The sequence below is a fragment of the Typopeltis vanoorti genome, chromosome 11 (genome assembly GCF_054136105.1).
Source record: "Typopeltis vanoorti isolate ZY-2024b chromosome 11, IOZ_Tvanoo_1.0, whole genome shotgun sequence".
NCBI classification, from domain to species: Eukaryota; Metazoa; Arthropoda; class Arachnida; order Uropygi; family Thelyphonidae; genus Typopeltis; species Typopeltis vanoorti.
Genome location: NC_143559.1, coordinates 103,067,592 through 103,088,257, shown reverse-complemented (window position 1 = coordinate 103,088,257; position 20,666 = coordinate 103,067,592). Strand labels below are relative to the sequence as shown.

General features: G+C 35.3%; 1 protein-coding gene across 2 annotated transcripts in view; it reads left to right on the top strand.

The window, feature by feature from the left end:
- Nucleotides 1–20,666, top strand: part of LOC150101887 (peroxisomal acyl-coenzyme A oxidase 3-like) — a 240,026-nt gene that overhangs the window by 32,562 nt on the left and 186,798 nt on the right. Inside the window, exon 3 of one of the 2 annotated variants that reach the window (XM_090400297.1) lies at nt 3,420–3,494. The exons of the other annotated variant lie outside the window; for it this stretch is intronic. Coding sequence (XP_090256423.1) covers nt 3,420–3,494 — 75 coding nt within the window. The remainder of the gene's footprint in view (nt 1–3,419; nt 3,495–20,666) is intronic. 2 annotated transcript variants of the gene reach the window in all.

The following is a 20,666-nucleotide window of genomic DNA, read 5'->3' as shown; positions in this document are numbered from 1 at the left end:
AACGCCATGTTTGGTGTAAGAAAAGTTATTTGTACAATTTCATTTAAATCACAAAAGACCAGTCGGATGACCTGGGGCATTATCTAAGATCAATAAAATCTTAAAATCTAATCCTTTTCTCTGCAATAACGCTCTGTTGTAGCGCAAAAGTAGTTGGTGAACCAATCTTCAAATAACTCTTGTGACCCATGCTTTCTTATTTGAATGCCTCAACACTGGGAGATTATTTTTTGATACATTTTTAAGAGCTCTAGGATTTTCTGCATGGTACGCAAGCATTGGTTTTAATTTGAAATCCTCTGCTGCATTTCCACCCAGCCGGCAAAGGTTTGTCGATTGGCAGAGCCTCTGCTATTAATGGCTCAGTTAAGTAAGTTTGAGCACGGTTGGTAGGAGACCAATCATTCGATGCTGTTGACGCACCCTCGATGAGTTGGACTCCCTGGAGGTGTCAAATAATAATAATAATATAGCAGTGTGAGATGGTCTTTTGAAATTTTATATCCAAGGCATGACTTTGCATTTGCTGCTATAAAAGTGCATGACAGCAACTTTTTCCAGAATAATCTCGTTTCATCAACGTTAAATATTTGCTCATCTTTGTAGCCACCTTTTTTGTATAATTTCACTCAATTCCTTCAGATATCTTAAAGCAGCCTCTTTATCTGCACTGGCAGATTCGCCAACCATATGAACATTGTGAATACCAGTTCGTTGCTTAAAATGAAAAAACCACCCACGACTTGCCGTAAAATTTTCACTAGTTCCCTCAAATTCGTTTTCTATATCATCAGTAGTCTTCAAGTTATTGTAAAGACTTAATGCTTTGGCTTGAATTTCCATTTGACTAATCGGAACTCACTTTTTAGTTAAGTCTTCAATCCATATGGATAATAGCCGCTCCATATGTACCATTCGAGTGCTTCTGGTTTTAGTCACTATTTTTTGATAAATAAGAAGCCATAGCCATACCTTGTGATTTGTATTGAACTTTTTTTTTTTTTGATAAGTTTTCGAACTGATGATTCATCCATTCCTTTTTCACGGCCTATTTTAGCAAAGGATGCACCTTCTCCATGATGCTTGATTATATCGAGCTTTTGTTCTAAACTGAGCCATTTACATTTCTTGGTGACAGAATCACTTTCACATCTTCTTTTTGCACTCATTATGTATTTTTTTAAATGGGATTAAAATTTAATTATTACAAATCAACTTTACTGTAGATTTGCGCATCGAAAACTGATAGATGTAGAAGTTAATTCAACGTTAAAGTTCACAAACGTCCACTACTTACTCGTACTATACATAACTTACACATTAAGACATTGAACATAATGCCGCATTTCCATTCTCGCTGAGTCTAGGTACATACATATACAACGGGGACCCCCCCCCCAAAAAAAAAAATTAAATATCGTATCGCATAACTTTAAAACCGCACAAAAAGAGACCTGACTGCATAAAGGGAAAAAAACAAATTTATGTATGAAAAAAATTATTTTGTGCACTAATTTTTTAGGATTTAAAACTGGACTGATCGAAGCCGTACTATGAGAGGTATTGCTGTACTGTTAAAATAAGTTATGAGTGCTTAATTTTATATAATGCAGGAAAAAAGATACCAGTCTCTGTTTATCTCTCAGATGTTTCAAAATCTATTTTCATTGGCTTTTGAATGAGTCTCACATTGTACTATCTCAATAGTTCAGTTAATTTATCAAACGGAATAATTTAAATAAGGTGCTAAGGTCTTCACAGACTCAACTGCTGCTTCTTTGAAGTGAAGGAGGAATTTAATTTATGCTTATTTATTATTTTTACAATAATTATAATAAATTTAGTTTAATCCTTTATCCAAGTGTGTGCAAACAAAGTTTGCGCCTGAAAATATCTTCAGGACTGGGGTAAAGTGGTACAACACCGGGCAACTCCTTGCAAAGGTGGAGCAAGCTACCAACACTCCTATCTCAGTATCTCCCATAATGCAAAACGCATTTCCTTGCGGATATGTATAATGTTATGCATTAAGGGAAGGGCCACTACCCAGACTAGTTTAGACCTTTATTGAGGTCTCTTCCTTTGGGAGCCAGGCCCAAGTGGAGATACTAGGCAGAAACATTAGCAAGGTCATCTCCTCCTATAGGAGCTGCCAAACGGTGTGCCACCTTTTTATTAAATTACTTTGATTTAGAGAAAGATGATGAAAGTTCATTTTTCACTTGGTCAGACTATAATGGGAGATACTGAGATAGGATTGTTGGTAGCTTGCTCCACCTTTGCAAGGAGTTGCCCAGTGTTGTACCACTTTACCCCAGTCCTGAAGATACTTTCAGGTGCAAACTTTGTTTGCACACGCTTGGATAAAGGATTAAACTAAATTTATTATAGTCTGACCAAGTGAAAAATAAACTTTTACAATAATTATTTTTTTCACATGTGGAAAATATAGATTTTAGTTCCTTTAATGCTGTTGGACTTGCTGTTCAGATTAGAACTGTTTAATCACAAGCACAGTCCTAAAGAGAGTGGAAAGAGGGCAAAATAGTTTCTTTTCATAAAGAGGCTCCAAGACAGAGGTGGAAAATTTTCACCTGATCTGTATGTGAAGAGTGTTGATTATGGGGTAGCAGTTAATGCTAGAATTTGAGAATGGTTGGATAGGAATATTATACTCTAATTGGACAACTAGTGGCGTGCTGCGCCTGTACTGTAATTGTAATTTGTAAATTAATGTTATTGGGAATAATTTGAGGATAACAGGATAGCTTAAATAGACAAATAGTTCAGACAAAAGAGAAATAGTTGCAATTTTGTGGATAACAAAAATGTTATCCACAAAATTTCAGGACTATACAGTGTTAGTCTACCCTCATAACTAACACTGTCAGTGTTAGGAGGATAGACTATAGACTGCATATTTTGGTGGATAGAAGACAGATGAGATGATATGATTGAGAAACATGTAAACTGAGGGATAGTTATAGGATTCATACTGGGAAGGAGCAGGGGGGAGGGGAATGAGAAGTGGCTTTTTTTGCATTGAGAGTAGTTGAACTGTGGAATGCTTTTTCTGAAGGCAGAGATACCGTACTGAATAGTGAAGCATATGAGGAATGTTTAGGATGGTTTGTGTTGCCCAAACTGGGCCTGCAAATTCCAGAAAATTATGTTATTCTGGTTGTATCAGCCATTTCTATTACTTGATTATAATAAAAGTACTTTTTTTTTAGCTAATGTTAATAATACATGAGAAGTTACATGGAAAGCTCATTCATTGATCATTTGTTGCAGTGAAGTGTCTTGAATTTGATTATACCATTTGATTTATAACTCTAGTCGATGTTGATTATTTTCTTTAAGTATGCAATCTAAAATCAATTTATTTTATCACTCCTTCCTTCCCTTTCTATTTTCAGTATTTTGCAGCTGTGGTAAGAGGTGCTGGAACAAATAAACAGTCCAAAATTCTGGAAGATCTGGACAAAGTAGAGGTGAGTTTTTCATGTCTTGTTAAAAACATCAGTGTTCTGATATTTTTAATAAGTTAATTAAGAACTGTTAAATATAACTTGCTAATTTCTGTTTAGGCTTATTGGGTAATATATAGAGGAAACAAAGAAGAACCATGATTATATTTAGTGTTTATGCTGCAGAAGCTAATAAATAAAAGAATCTTATTTATTTTTGGAATATTACAAATGAATTCAACAAGTCATTTGCATTGCTAATAAAAATGACTATATAGTTATATTAGGTGATCTCCATGAAATAATAATTAATAAATTAAAGACTGTATGGGACATAATGATGATCCACATCAAAATAAAAATGGATTAGAATTAATTGACTTTGTCATACTTAATTTCAAAATAGGAAGATTTCTTTTATAGACATAAGATGCACATAAATATACCTGGGAAACAAAAGGCCTTAAATCTATTATTGATTACATAATAGAAAATAAAAATAACAAACCTACAGATGTCTAATGTTGAAAGTTTTTTCACTTGGTTATACTATAAATTGAAGATGCCAAGAAATTATATTCTTGGTTTCATCCTTTATCCACATGTAAGCAAACAAAGTTTGCACGTGAAGTAACTTCATGACTGGGCTACTTGTATATAGAAGCTGATGACTTCACATCAGTTGCTTTACTATCCCATAATGCAACGCTCATATCCTTATGGACATGTATAACTTGGCACTTTCAATTTATAGTATGACCAAAAGAAAAAAACTTTCATCTATCTCTAATCCAGACAATTTCAGTAATAAGGTGCGACACATTTTGACTACTTGTGTATCGAAATATGACTTCTGCATTACTTCAACCTTGGTATCATCACTTCTGGGTCTGGCTCCCACTAATGAGACCTCAATAAAGGTCGAAAGCATTCCGGGTAGTTGCCCATCCCATACTGCATAGCATCATACATGTCCATAACGATGTGTGCATTGCATTATGGGATACTAAGGCAATTGATGTTAATTTATCAGCCTCTATATGCAAGTAGCCCAGTTGGGAAGCTACTTCACATGCAAACTTTGTTTGCTTATGCCTGGATAAAGGATGAAACCAAGAATATAATTTTTCGGCATCTTTAATCTACAGATATCAAAGTTTACAGAAGTTTACATTTAGTCATGGATCATTATGCAGATATTGGCCATCACTGGGAAGTCCCCTCCATAGCAAACAGGTAGAGCGGATCTCCCAGTGATGGTACTGGCTCTGTTCATTGTTTCTCTTTTTCTTTACTTTTCTTCCTGTATTCTTTACTGTACTTCTCCAGACTACTATCACTGAGATCCAATACCCTGCCACCGTGTTTGCTGTGTGTGTGTGTGGTGTGTGGCCCTTGGACATCTGGAAAGGGAGATCCTGGTAGTCTTGCACTGATTTGGCCTTGGCAGAGGCCAAATTAGTGCAAGACTACCAGGGTCCTGGGTGGTCCAGCCATGATCAATCAACTAGTGGAATTGCCTGCAAGGATTATGTAAGTTAAATCGCTTTTGAATCGATAAAATCAAACTTTCTCATATTTCAAATATTAAAATAATCTTGTGTTTACGTGTCTATAATTCTTAATCATAATGTCACAACTGTCTCTAAAGAGTAGATCTCTTAATTATGCCCTAAAGATATAACGTCTCTTCCAAATTATCCTACCTGGACTAGTTCTCTTTTCTCTGCATTGGGAAACTCAATATCACATCACACATTTCAGACTGTCATACGTCCTTTTGGTATACAGGTAGTCCTCAACTTACGACAGGGTTCCGTTCCAACGTCTCTGTCATAAGTCGAGGACTACTTTTTTAATTCTTGATGTTTGATTTCTGTTATAATATTTTCATAAATTAGGTTTCTATTTAACTTAAAACGGTTAAAATTGTATAAACTTTGTAAACATTTATAAATTATTTATTAGCACATATATATATATATATATATATATATATATATATAAATACATAAATACAAAATTAAGAAAGAAAAATTTAAGAAAAAAATACATAAACACATATCAAATCACCATTTTTGATATGTTTTTTCAGATTTTTCTTGAAAATTTTGGCAGTTTAAAAATCAGAACTAGCAACTTCTCCTGTTATTTGTATGTTATATAAGTTAAATTGGCTTTTGAATCGATAAAATCAACCTTCACTAGCGTTAAATGTATGCTCGCCGTATTTATCTTCTTGTTGTTTCCTTAAATTGTCAAATAGGCTACATGCTTTTATTTGAATCATAAACAAACTGAGAGGAATGTTTTTGTTGATTTGATCATCTATCTATATCATTAAAAGCTTCTCCATTTCATGAATTGGCCCTTCTCTTTTTTTTCGTTAAAATTCTACATTTCATATTGACTGCCCCTTTAGCTGCCTCCATTATTCTCGATTTATCTTTTATAATTGTTGAAACAGTTAAATGCGATAGTTTTTCTTCTCGTGCTATTTCACCGACTTTCTTTCCTTTGTCATATGCTTTAATAACCTTCATTTTAACATCTAAACTTCAAACTTTCCTCGCCTTCTTTTTTATGTTGGAATTTTCATCAGTTGTATTACTTCTCTTACTGGACATGATAGGGTTACGAGATTCAAAAATTGCAATGAGAGAAGCAAACACTTCGACTGCTAATTAGCAACTAACATGCCAAACACTGTGATAGGTTAGAAGTGGGTGAATCATAGCAGCAGCTATTGCGTATAGGCGATAGGCTTTGCTTGTCGACTAATGGCGACGCTGCAATGTGTACACAAAAGTCTTCTTCCCTTTAGGTATTAGGCCTATTGACCTGTTATGGTGCTCTCTTTAGCCCCTTTTAAGCCATACCCGTTCCGAGGATAAGGTGGCTAGCCCTATGCCCCCCCCCCATGTGTCCTATGTCTTAGCTGCGTGTGTTTGTGGGGCCGGTTTGCCTACTTGCGGGAGGAAAAACCCCAGATAAACTGGGGAGAAAAACCCTGCGGTCCACTCCCAAGACCGACTAACTTGGCTATGTCTGAGAAAGATCCTTAAGCTCCTCACGTCGGCGACGGGAATCGAATCTAGGACACTCCTTTCCCAGCCATAATATAGTTTCGAAGTGCATTGCCACTCGGCTAACCACATGGACGTATACAAAAGTAACGAGATATGTATGTATATGCTGGTGGCAAAGTTAAATTAGAGAATTTTAATAATAATTTTTGGCCGTCGTAAGTGCAAATTATCATAAGTCGAGGACTACCTGTATATGTTAAAGAGACTATGCAAGCTGTTGGCATGAATGTTGACAACATTGCTAACACCAAACATAACAGCACCCCCCCCCCCCAGGTTCGCAGGTTTGCATTCCATCCTGCAACCTCTCGCTTTGTTAACTATGGAATTCTCATACTCCATCATTTGTCTGACTGCAATTATTTAATGCTCACAGAGCAGCCCTTTGGTTTCTTGCCCATCTATAATGATTGCTCAAGAACTGAGACATGTGTTGGCTGTGTTGCTGTGTTTCCTGACATTACTATCTCCAACCAGATCCTACCTGATTGCAGTAATTATACAGCAGAGTTGCATGTCATTCAGCTTACACTTTCCATATAAAAGAAAACCGTTACAAAAAGTGAGTAATTTATACATACTCATTGAGCTGTTTACAGGCTATCTCCTCTGTTATGTATAATCAACATCCCGTGCTGTATGAGGTGTTACACCTGTTGTACAAAATGAAAACCCTTAATTTTGATGTTCGGTTGTGCTGGATTCCCAGCCATTGGAATTAAGGGAAATGAGACTGCAGCTGTGGCTGCTAGATAGCCCATCCTTTCTCCATGTACTGTTTGACAGTACCATATACAGATCACATATGGTTTATAAAGCTAATTGTTCATTGGCAGTCATTATGGCAGGAAGCAATGACAAACAGATTATATGACATTAAGCCTGAAATTAAGTACTGGCATTCTAGCCAATGTAGAAAGAGAAGAGTGGAAGTTGTTCTTGCTAGCCTCCACATAGGTCACAATCATCTTACACTCTCTTATTTACTGAAGGCTGACGACCCTTCTGTGTGTGAAAAATGCAATATACATCTTATTATTTGTCATGTTCTGGTGGAGTGCCAGCAGTTTGCATGAAAGACGAATGCAATTTTACTTATCTAGCCAAGCCATGTATACTTAGATGTTATCAGACTCGGAAAGATTGCATGATGTTTTTAACCTTCTACAAAGAATTAATTTGTACAAACACATTTAACTGTAATTTTGTTTTATGTGGATACTACATTGTTTAACTTAAATTTTTTATTTTTTAATCTGATCCATGCACAAAAAACGCGAAACCTATAGCACATTACAGGAAAACCTCACTTAATGCGATTAATTAATCCATAAATTAATGCGCGCTGAGAGAAATTGCATTAGGCAAATACAGTAAACAACAGGAATAATTATAATTCATCCATCGGTTAGCCTACATTTGGATAAAAAAATTATTAGCTATATTAGAGGATAAAATAATCAAAGTTAATAAAAATTAATTGCTTAAATTTTTATTTAACATCTAAACATTTGATTGAGGTACCTTTTTTTACAAAAATATTAAGTAAAGATGTTTGAATAGTGCTTGACTTTTTCATCTTGGCATGCATTTGCAATAGCTGGCAATTGCTTTATCAAGATTTCAACGGACTTCAAAGATTCATTCCATATCAGAATCAGCATCAAACAAAATTTCCTTACCATGCTCGGTGAGATGGAAAATTAGCTCAAGTTCCTTTGCAGTTAGCTTCTTATGATTACTAAATAACTTAAGGAATTCACAATGTATACTGGTATATAAATTAAAATAAACTTTAATATATATTTCCTATATTTCAGCAATCTTCATGGGAACATAAGATTAAGACACGTGCACGCAAGCACTAAAAACAGCAAATGAGGTAGAAGCGAGGAAACTACTGTTTTTCCTAAAGTCCTGATGGTGCCCCCCTAGCAGACTATATTAGGTATTCTTGTCTGTTGGGCTGAAGTTCTCAAGATGTACGTCTCCCAAATTTGCGGTAGTCTCATGCATCCAAATTTTTTGAGGTTTGGCATGTTTCTTAGGTCTGAGGCTGATTCTATGAATAGTCTATCAAATTTATACTTGCTGCGGAGTGTTACTGTGGCTTTCTTCCACCGTATTCTGTGGCGTGTATCCAGAGCATGGTCTGCAAGCCCAGAGTGGCTGTACTGGTGAAACCGGATGTAGTCCTTGTGTTCCGAAATTCTGATATTCACTGTCCTGCCTGTTTGGCCAAAGTAGGGCAGCTTACAGCTGCAAGGGACCTGGTGTACACCAGGTAGGTCTAGGGGAAGTGGTTGGTTTTTAGGAGCAGATAAGGGATGCCTTTCTATATGGTCTGTAACAAGAGGTCAGATCATGTTTATTCAGGATTTTGGTAATTTTTTCCGAGGTGCCCTGGATGTAGGAAATGGCGATGGATTTAGAGTAATCTTTTTTTTGTTTTAGTATTTTTGGGGGATTGTAGCCATTGGCTGAGAAAGTGTTAAGGATGTGATTTAGTTCAGTGGTTAGGGCATTGTCATTTGAACAGATTAGTTTAGCCCTGTTGTATAGTGTCTTAATAACTCCATATTGTTGGTGAATGTACCTAATTGTATGGATGAGTTTTCTATAAACTGAGAAAACCAAAGTTCCATCAGGCTGACGTATTTTCCTCTTTTTCCAGGATGAACTTGATTCTGGGGTGTTAGTTGTTTAAGTGCGTTAAGAAGGAGAGGAGTGTATCAGAGCCATGTGGCCAAATAGCGAACACATCATCAATGTATTTGAAGCCATATGGTAGGTTTTTGTGGGGAGAGTTTAAGACATTCTCTTCAAAAGTCTCCATGAAGAAGTTGGCCAAGTGTGGGGAGAGTGGTGAACCCATGGCTGTCTCCTCTATCTGTTTGTAGAATTTTCTCTGCCAAACGAAATAGCCTGAGTTCATTGTGAACTGAAATAGGACTGAGATATTGGGGGAAAATTTGGCTTGGAAGAGCTCTAAGGTTTCTTTGAATGCGACATTTATGAATAAGGAGGAGCTGTGAGTGTGTAAAATGACCATTATGTCAGTATGTTTGAGTGTAAGGTTTTCTACACTGGCTTTGAAGTGGGCTGAGTTTTTTTATGTGTGATGGTGTGTTACCAGTATAGTGTGTGTGAGCGCTTTGGCTAAATGTTTGGCTAATTTTTACATGGGGGGGGAATCAATGCCATCCACTATGGGACGTAATGGCACATTTAGTTTATGAATTTTTGGGAGCCCATTTATATAATGGGGATGGGTCTAGAGTTAAAAGGTTTTAATTTGTTAGTAACTTCCATAGGCCAAGAAGTGACCTTCTTAAGGAGCCTATGGAGTTTTCTAATTTGTGAGTTGGTGGGGTTGTATTCAATGGGGAGGTAAGTAGCCCGATCTAATAATAAAGCATTAAGCTTACCTGTGTAGTCAGTATGGTTGAGCACCACGGTGGCGTTCCCCTTATCTGCTTTGGTGATTACTATTTCTTTGTCTTTCTTCATTTCCTGTAGAGCCTTATATTCACTATTGGATATGTTGGTTTTTGGTGGTCTTGCTTTGGTGAGAACACAGGCTACATCCAGTCTAATATTATTGGCGATGTGGTTTGTAAGGTGGCGGATACCACATTCAATCTGGATCATAATTTCTTCGGCTGGTATTTTTCTAGGAGCAATGGCGAAATTATGGCCACATGCAAGAGCGTTGAGTTCTTCAGGCTTCAAAATAACGGAAGAAAGGTTGACTACTGTGTTGAGTGGTAGTTTTGGTTCGGAGGTAGATTCTTTTTTAAATTATGAAATTTCTTGATATGTCGACTCTGTATTTTCTCAAATTCTTTATCTGCTGAAGTGCACGAGATGTCATATAGAATTGTCCAAAGTTCGTGATTCAGTGTGTTGGAAAGCTCTTCCTCTAGTGCCCGAATAGCTTTGTTTGGATAGGAGAACGCGTGTGGCGGTAATTTGTTCTCATAGCAAAGCGAAGCTAGCGCAGTTATAAATTCTTCGTTCCTTCTGTGAAAAGGAACGTTGCTTAAATTTCACACAATTTGGGATTATCTGATTATCCCGGCAGCATTTTTAATCTCATGTTCCCATGAAGATGGTAATGTGATGTTGCCGAAATATAGGAAATTTATATTAAAGTTTATTTTAATTTATATATGCATATATATTCATCAATTGATGAATATATATGCAACAGTATACGTTGTGAATTCCTTAAGGAATTTAGTAATCATTGCAAACAGCGTATAAGCCTTTCTACGAGAGTTAGCTTCTTAGTTGTAACATTCTCTTCTTGTTTGCACTCCTTACCTTCTTCATGTGCATGCTGTTCTTCTAATTGAAGATCATTCTCGCTTAACTGTTCTGAATGGGAATCGAGCAAAATTCTCACATCTTCATTATCCAGTTCATTAAATCCAAGTTCTTTTCTAATTGTGCTGATTTCTTCAATAATGTTACATCTTGGATTTTGCACACAATAAACTAACACAGGCTTGAGTTTCAAGTCGCCTTCTGCATTACCTCCTAATAAAAGCATAAGACTATTTTTAGATACTCTTTGCATCCTGGTTGAGATACTTTAGTTTTAGCTAGCTAGGAAAGTTTTTGTTGGCATATGCTTCCAAAAGAGACCAGTTTTGTTGATGTTGGATATTTGACGATCATCATAATCATCCTCCTGAATTATCCTTTGCAATTCTTCAGGAAACTTGGCTGCAGAATCTTTATCAGCACTAACAGATTCCCCAGTTATTCTTACATTACGCAGTCCAGCTCAATTTTTAAAATGGTCAAACCATCCTAAACTCGCAGTGAAGTTTTCACATTCCTCTCGAAATTTGGATGTAAAAATATTGAGAGCTTTTGCTTGATTATTCCTTGTACTAAGAGGTATTCTTTTTTGGTTATCCTCAATCCAGAATGATAGAAGGCATTCCATTTCGATCATCAAATGGCTTCTATTTTGGGTGATCTGCACTTAAAGAAGCAGTAGCAACTTTTCCTTGTTCTTTGTATTCTTTTTTAATTTAATATAGTCCGAACTGTAGGCTTGCTGTATCCCAGGTCTCGCACAATCACAATTTGCATGACTCTTAATGACTTCTAGCTTTTCCTCTAATGTGATTACTTTTCTTCTCTTTTTATTACTGCCACTTTCTTTATCAGTCTTTCTCTTTTCCATATCAGGGGCTGAATATAGTAAAGCCTTATAGGTATCTAAATTAAAGCAAAATGAAGAAAAAGTGATTGAGCAAGAGAGCAGAGTTTGCGCATGTGCTTGCAATGATAGCTTTGAGTCAACTGCTGAGTGTCACAGCCACTGCCTGTTAGATTGACAAGTGCCACCACTCACTGCAGATTGACGACAAAAAATATCCAATGCTATAAAAAAAAATTATTTTAACTGATTAATCACTCACTTAAAGTGGAAAATAGTATCATTTCATTCAACTGATTATTGTGCATATTAAATTCACATTAATTGAAGTTTTCCTGTAGTGCTGTGTGAGAATTTTGCTTGAACAGCTGAGGGTTGTAATCTTTGAGAAAGGCAGAGTAGATGGGGCTGTTCCAAAGGACAGAAATAGATGGAATAAAAGAGGAGGCAGTGAAGTTGGTTCAGTAAGTTTTAACATGAATTGTAAAAGGATGTTGATTAGCAGTGGCTCTCATTTTAATGATTTTGGAGGAGAAGGGAGGAACAATAGTGGCCAATTCAACATAGTACTGTCCATGAAAGTAACTGTAGAAGAGGCACAAGGTAGAAACTGAATGTATTGAGAGAGAGAGGGATCATTAATTAGCCAGATTGCCCTCTTCTGGTTAGAATCAAGCAATCTTAAAAGGATTTTGGTGCACCATCTCAAATATGGGCGCAATATTCCATGGTGGGGCAGATTTGGAATTTGTTTAAAGTTAGTCTCAGGGGGACCCTGTAACCCCTAGAGAGCGCGTCCCCTGGGTGGCGGATAGGGGAGCCCACCATGTGTGTGTACATGCCCATGCGTGTGTGTGTATATATATATATGGTGGGGTGGTCCGAATATACTGAATAAGGACTCATGGATCAACAGGGCCATAAGGGGCAATCATCTTGATTGTAAGGGAAGCAGCACTCCCATGGACCCCTAGCTGGATCTATCCTCTCCTTCTTCTACTTTGAGGAAGATCCACTTACTTTAATCTTTCCTATAAGGCCTTATCAGCCAACTCTTCTTACTTTATGACCCTTATGCTATTAGAGTACTCGAGGGCCATGGGGTCTTTTCATTCCTGGCCTTACAACTATGCCCTCTCTATAAACCTTACTATAACTCTTCTGTAATCTACTCTTTCCCCTTCAATATACCCTATTCCTCCTATGGGTTTAAATTTGGAAGAAGGCTAGTTCAGAAGCCTTAAGGTAGCAGCCGTACCACTGAACTATTCCATCGTCAGGCTAGTCCCCTGACATGGAGAACATAATCCTACTTGTAAGCTGACAGAAAAAGATAATCGGATTGAATCTATGGGAAACGACCCTGGAATGGAAAAGGGAAAATGAAAATGGAAACGACAAAATATAATACACATAGCAAACTGGAATGTAAGAGGAATAGCATATAAAGAAATAGAATTAGACCAGTTACTAAATGAAAGAAATTTTAAAATAGCAGTAATCACTGAAACAAAAAAGAAATTAAAAGGAACTATGAGAACTGAAAATTTTAATGTGATATACAGTGGAGTCGACAGAGACCAAAGAGCACAAGCAGGAGTCATGATTTGGATTCATAATTCCTTTTCAAAACAGTTAAAACATTATAAATTATGGAATGAAAGAATAATAGAAGCTAGAATAAAAACAGATAGAGGCTATTTAACAATAATTGGTTTATATGCCCCAGAAGAAGGAAGAGAACAGGATAATATTGATTTTTATAATCAGCTACAAAACATATATAATAAAATAAATAAAAATGACTACATAATTTTAGCAGGAGACTTAAATGCAAGAATTGGAAACACGAAAATTAATAATAATATAGGAATACATGGAGAACACACTCTAAACAGAAATGGTAAAAAATTGATTGACTTTGTAGTTTATAATAACCTAAAAATAATGAATTCCTTCTATAAACATAAAGACATACATAAATATACTTGGGCAACAAGAGGATGGAAATCAATATTAGAATACTTCATATTAAATGAAAAGACATCAAAATTTTCACTAGATGTTAGAGTTCACAGAGGATATGAAATAAGCAGTGACCACTTCCTTGTTAAAATAAAATTAAGATTACCACCTAAATGGCTACAAGTAACAAGAACAGAAAGAAAAATTGAAACACTTGCTTATAAAAACTAGACTATTGAATGACACAAATGTACAATGGCTATATGAACAAAGAATGAACCAATATCTAGATAAAATAAAACAAAATGAAGAAATAGAAATAGAATGGCTTAATATAAAAACGATACTAAATGCAGCAGCAAATGAAAGCTTAGGAAAGACCAAAAAATTCAATAAAAGAAAAAAACTGAAGATCTGGGATGATACAATCAAAGAAATAATTAAAAAGAAAAAAGAAGCCTATCACAAATGGTTTAGCAGTAAAAGATTAGAAGATGAAATAGAATATAAAAGAATAAGAGCCATAGCTAAAAGAGAAGTCAGAAAAAGACATAGAGAATCATGGAATAAATTTGTTTCTAATTTAGAACATGATTTATATAAAATAAGACCCAATGTATATAAGATTTTGAAACACCTAAATGCAGATACCAAAGAAAACATAAAATTAAACACTGAATTAAAATTTCTAAATTACTACACAGAATGTGGACAGACAAATATTTTAAAAAAGACAACTGGCAAACAATTAATGAAAATGAAAAGGAAATAACTGAAGAAGAATTAGAAATCAGCCTGAAAGAAACAAGAAACGGAAAATCACCTGGAGAAGATAAGCTAGGTTCAGAACTATATAAATATGCAGGAACAAGATTCAAAAAAAGACTCTTATTATTTTTAAACAAAATTTACTCAGCTGGTATCCTCCCAATAGAATGGAAAAAAGCAGTTGTGATTCCTATCTTTAAGAAAGGTAATAGAGATGACCCTAAAAACTATAGAGGTATCAGTATACTAAATTCCTGTTACAAAATATATAGCAGAATCTTAAATAACAAACTAATGAAATATTCCGAAAACTTTATTCTAGAGGTACAGAATGGATTTAGAAAAGGACGATCATGTATAGACCCAGCCTTTTGCCTAAAATTAATAGTAGAGAAAAGAAGAGAATATAATTTGGAAACACATATTGCATTTATTGACTTTGAAAAAGCATTTGACAAAGTTAAAAGAAACATATTATTTAACATATTAAAAGAAAGACAAATACCAAATAAAATCCTAAAAGCTATCACAAATATATATGAAAATAATCAAATACAAATAAGATTAAATCACGAGCTATCATATACAAGAGAGATAAACCAAGGGTTCCGACAGGGATGTCCCTTCTCAGCAACTCTTTTTAATATCTACTTAAATGAAATAATAATAAAATGGACTAAAAATTTACACCAAGGAATTAAACTTTCACCTACAGTTAACTTAAACACTCTCCTCTTTGCAGACGACCAAATAATAATTACAAATTCTGAAGATAACTTACAGAAAGCTATTTTAAATCTAAATGAGATATCCAAAGATTATGGTATGATAATATCAACAGAAAAATCAAAAACTATGGCCTTTAAAGGACAAGATCCAGCAAGAACTAAAATTGTAATAGATAACAAGATCTTAGAACAGGTGAATTCATTTAACTACCTAGGATGTATGATCACATATGAAAATGAAAAAGATATAAACGTAAAAATTGCAAAATATTTAAAAATGACGTGTAATTAACTCTATATTTAAACCAAACCTAGTTCAAAAACAAACCAGGCTAAAAGTATACAATACATTAGCCTTACCGGTCTTAATGTATGGAAGCGAAATCTGGACAATAAAACAAAAAGACAAACAAAGATTAACAACAGCAGAAATGAAGTTTATGAGGAAAAACTGCAAAGTATACCCTATTTGATCACAAAAGAAACAAAGATATTATGAAAGAATTAAACCAAGAACCAGTAATAGAAAAAAATTAAAAAATATAAACATAAATGGATGGAACACGTTCAAAGAATGAAAACAGAAAGATTACCAAAACAAGCCTTAAAGTACAAACCATTAGGAAAAAGAAAACCAGGACGTCCTCTTAAACGATTCAACGATGACTTCTAAGGCCGGAACAGGCCATGCTAGGCCTAAATCCTTGATACGTATGATGATAAAGTTAGTAGCAGTGAGTGTGTAAAATAGAGCCTTGTGCAAAAAAAAAAAAAAGTACATCAATCTTTTCAGTGACTGCAAAAGCTATAGTGGAAATGTGGTTGTACCAGGAAAAATTGGAGGTGCAGTTCAGTTTAAGAAGAGAAATCTGAACATGTTTTTATATCTCTATATTGCTGAAGGTAAAATCGGGGAGGGATGCCTTTTCTTGTGAGAGATCAGACAGGACTGAGTTTTGGTAGCATTGACATTTACAAGGTTGTCGTTGCCTCCCTGGGATATAGCTAGGAGATCTGAGTAAAGGTCACTGGTCATGGTATATCTTGAGGATTCTAATACTTGAGCATTACAAGGTTTATCAAATGAAAAGGAGGAATGGAGTGTACTGTCATCTGCAAAGCTATGGATGGGATTGGAAGTGAGAACTGGGGGAGAGCATACATATTATTGTATTGTGTATTATATTATAGTATTGTATTGTATATGTTATACATATTATTGCATACATATGTATGTGGGAGCATACATATTAGTTACTAATTTCTCTTTGACTGTTTATGTACTACTGTAACCTTTGCTGTAACTTTATTTATATTGTAGATGCTGCATTGTTTAACTTAATTTATATTATATATATTATAATAGAAATACATATTATTTACTAGTTTATATTTGAGTTATTTGTGTACTGCTATAGCTTTTGACCTTGTGTATTGTTGTGTTCTTTAAAATGCTGAAAAGCTTTGGAGAGAATGCCATCAACTGGATACATGATTTATGCAACAAAATCTGGAAGACTAGAAGATAGCTGAATGACTGGACTAGTTCCACCATTATCCAAATCTACAAAAAAGGCAATCACAACAAATGTGAAAATTACTGTACCATTACCCTTATCACACATACCAGCAAGATTTTACTACACACATTATTAAGGAAAGATTACAAAGTTTTATAGACTTTCAGATCTCAGAAGAACTAGCAGGATTCAGAAAAGTTCGAGGATCTAGAGATCATATATCTAACATCAGACAAATAATCGAAAAAGCAAGGGAATTCAACTTAAGCCTTTACCTATGCTTTTTAGATTACTCCAAGGCCTTTGACTGTATGAGGTGGGATATTTTATGGGATATCATGGAAGAATCAGGAATACCAAACCATCTAATAACCCTCATAAAGAACTTATATCAAGGAAATCAAGCAACAGTAAGAATTGAAAACTCACCACTGTCTCCTGCATTCCAATTTGAAAAAGGAACACGACAAGGATGCATACTCTCACCATTACTATTCAACCTTTACAGCGAAACTATAATGAAAAGATCTCTGGATAAGTGGAATGGAGGCATTAAATTAGGTGGCTGAACAATCACTAACCCACAATATGCAGATGACACAATGATAATAGCAACAAACGAACTGGAATTAAAATTCATCCTAAATAAATTATAATCAGAAAGCTTAAGCCATGGTTTATGAATAAATCAAGATAAAACCAAAATAATGATTTTAAACAAAGCAGAAGAGATAGATATAGAAGGAATTGAAATTATTGACAATTCAACTACCTTGGAATGATAATAACAAAAAAAGATGGATGTAAAAAAGAGATAAGAAGAATTGCACTAGCTAAGAAAGTGATGACTGATTTAACTAAGATCTGGAAAGACAGGCACATCTCCAAAAAGACCAGAATTAAGCTTGTAGAAACCTTAATTTTTTTTTATCTTTTTCAATGCTTCTGAGTCTTGAAAATGACAGAAGAAGAATTGAGGCATTCAAGCTCTGGTGCTGGAGAAGATTGTTAAGAGTGTCTTGGATGGAAAAATGAACGAACAAAAGTATCCTAGAAGAACTGACTATCCACACAAGACTGATAAACATAATTGACAAAAGAATAGTGCAATATTTTGGACACATATGTAGAAGGGAAGACAACTGCAGGAAAAAAATCATCATCATCATCATCAAATTCCTGCCATGTACCCTCAAGGGGTGTACAGGATATGATAGTACTACATGAAAAAATTTATATTACTATTAATTTCCTATCTACAATTTTCCTCCAAATCAGTCTGTTACTTGTCAACACTCCAACATTACCAGATCTTATATTTCTATCGTCTAAAGCACTTTGTACCTCATCAATCCACCTATATCTTGGTCTTCCTCTGGGTCGTTTTGCTGCCAACCTGGCAGAGAACACTTGTTTTGCTAATCTTTCTTCGCCCATTCTGTTTAAGTGACCATACCACCTGAGATTAGCTCTGCTAACGCATTCCTGAATGCTGACAATGTCAAGTTATTTCCTAATATCCTTGTTTTTAATATGATACTGCCATTGATGCCATCTGTTCACGCCTATAATCTTTCTCAGGACTCTCATATCTGCGGTCTCTAGTCTTTGGTCAAGTGTTTTAATTCTGATCCAGCTCTCAGATCCATAAGTTAAAACTGGTTTGAACACTGTCTTGTATACAGCTAATTTAGTGTTCCGACTAATTTCTCTCTTATTCCATATGAATTTATTCAATTGACTTCCCACCATACCAGCTTTGCTGATTCTGTTGTCTATTTCTATATTTAATTTACCATCTTCAGTAAAAATCGTGCCTAAATAGCTGAAATGTTTTACTTGTTCCACAGGTTCTCCATTCACAACACAGTTGACATTTTCGATGATTCTGCCTATTTTCATTGTCTTTGTCTTTTTATTGCTGACCTTCATACCATATCTATTACAACAGCTATTCAATTTAGTCAGAGAATCTTGCAGACTTAACATCATCCGCATAAAGCAAAGAGCTGACATTAACATCTCCAATTTTGATATCATGTTTAATACCACTTTCCTTCATAAGGTGATCCATATAGATAATGAATAACAGAGGGGATAATGTACATCCTTGTCTCACACCATATTTAACATTAAACCATCTTCCTGTACTTCCTTCAATTCTAACTGCTGACTTACAACACAAATAAAGACTAAGTATTGCTTGATATAATGCCCCATTGACACCATATAACTGCAGCGTATTGAGTAGCTTCTCTCTTGGCACCTTGTCATATGCCTTTTCCAGATCGACAAAACTTAAATACAGATCTTTGTTATATTTCCATGCTTTCTCGACTATTTGTTGTAAAGTGAAGATCTGATCCTGACAGCCTCTATTTGGCCTGAATCCAGCTTGTTCTTCACCAAGCTTTTCTTCCACAATTCTTCTCAACCGTTTCTCAAGTATACTTGCATAGATCTTGCCAGGAACACTCAGTAGGGAAATACCTCTGTAATTCTCATATGCAGTTTTATTTCCCTTTTTATATATGGGTACTATTAGAGCTCTACTCCAAACATCAGGAATTTGTCCCTCTGTCCAGGCTTTCTGAACTATGCAGTGCAGCCACTGTAAGAATTTTATACCACCATAATTCTTCATTTCTGGTCGAATATCATCTACTACTACTGCTGCCTTTCCACATTTCAAGCCTTTGATGGCTTTTTCTACTTCAAGTATGGATATGTATTCCTGACTACATGCCTGGTCAGTGTTTTTTACCACTGTGCTGTCATCACTGCTTGTTTCATTTAGCAGTTTTTCAAAGTAATTACTCCATACTTCAAGGATATCTTTTTCTCCCGTTTTCATGTCACCTTTATCATCTCTAATTCCTTTTATAGCACTCTTTCCTCCATTCTTAAGCTTCTTCAACAACCTCCATAATATTTTGCCACCTTCTTGATATTTATATTCTATATTCTTGCCAAAGTTCTCCCATGACTTTTGTTTAGCTAGTTTTACACAGTGTTTAGCATTCTTGCATTTGTCTCTATATTCTCTAAGAGCACAAGCTCACTTATTTGACAGGAATTTTTGGTATGCTTTCTTCTTTTCCTTCACTGCCTCTTTAACTTCCTGTGTCCACCAGGGAGTTCTGATTTTTTTATCCTTACAGACAACCTCACCACATACCTCTCTGGCAGAATCGATCAATGTTTTCTTCAGAGTTTGCCACTGAATCTCCAAGGTTTGATTCCTGTTCTCAAACTCTTTCATTTTTTCTTCAATAATCTTTGTGTATTTTAGTCTACAGCTCACATCTGAGAGCTGCTCAACTTTTATTCGCTTTAAAACTTTCTTACATGTTATTCTTTTCAATATGAAATTCAATTTTATCCTGCTCAAGACTAAATAGTGATCACTTCCAATTTCAAATCCTCTGTACACTCTGGTGTCCTGCACCAGGGAAAAAACATCACTATCAACAATAACATAGTCAATGAGACTCTTCTTATTCCTAGCCTCTTCTCTCCATGTGAATTTGTGCACATTTTTATGTTGGAACATGGTGTTAGTAATAACCAGTCCATGTCCTGAGCAGAAATCCAACAGATATTTGCCATTATTATTAGCTTTGCTCTTTTCTCCAAATTTTCCCAAAATATTTTTGTATGTCTCACAATCCTTTCCTACTCTGCTATTTAGATCCCCAACAAGGACCCACTTTTCATTTTTCATTGTGTCAGTTGCTTTTTCTAAAGCCTCAAAAAATTCCTCCACTTCTACCTTAGTAGAACCTTCTGTGGGACCATAGGCTCAAATAAGCCTCATTGTCCAGTTCCCCATTCTCATATTTGCCCACATTACTCTACTTGAGACTGCCTGCCATTCAAGAAGATTAGCCTCGTATTTTGTGTTGAATACTATGGCTACTCCTTCTTTTCCTTGATTGTCATTGCCTGAA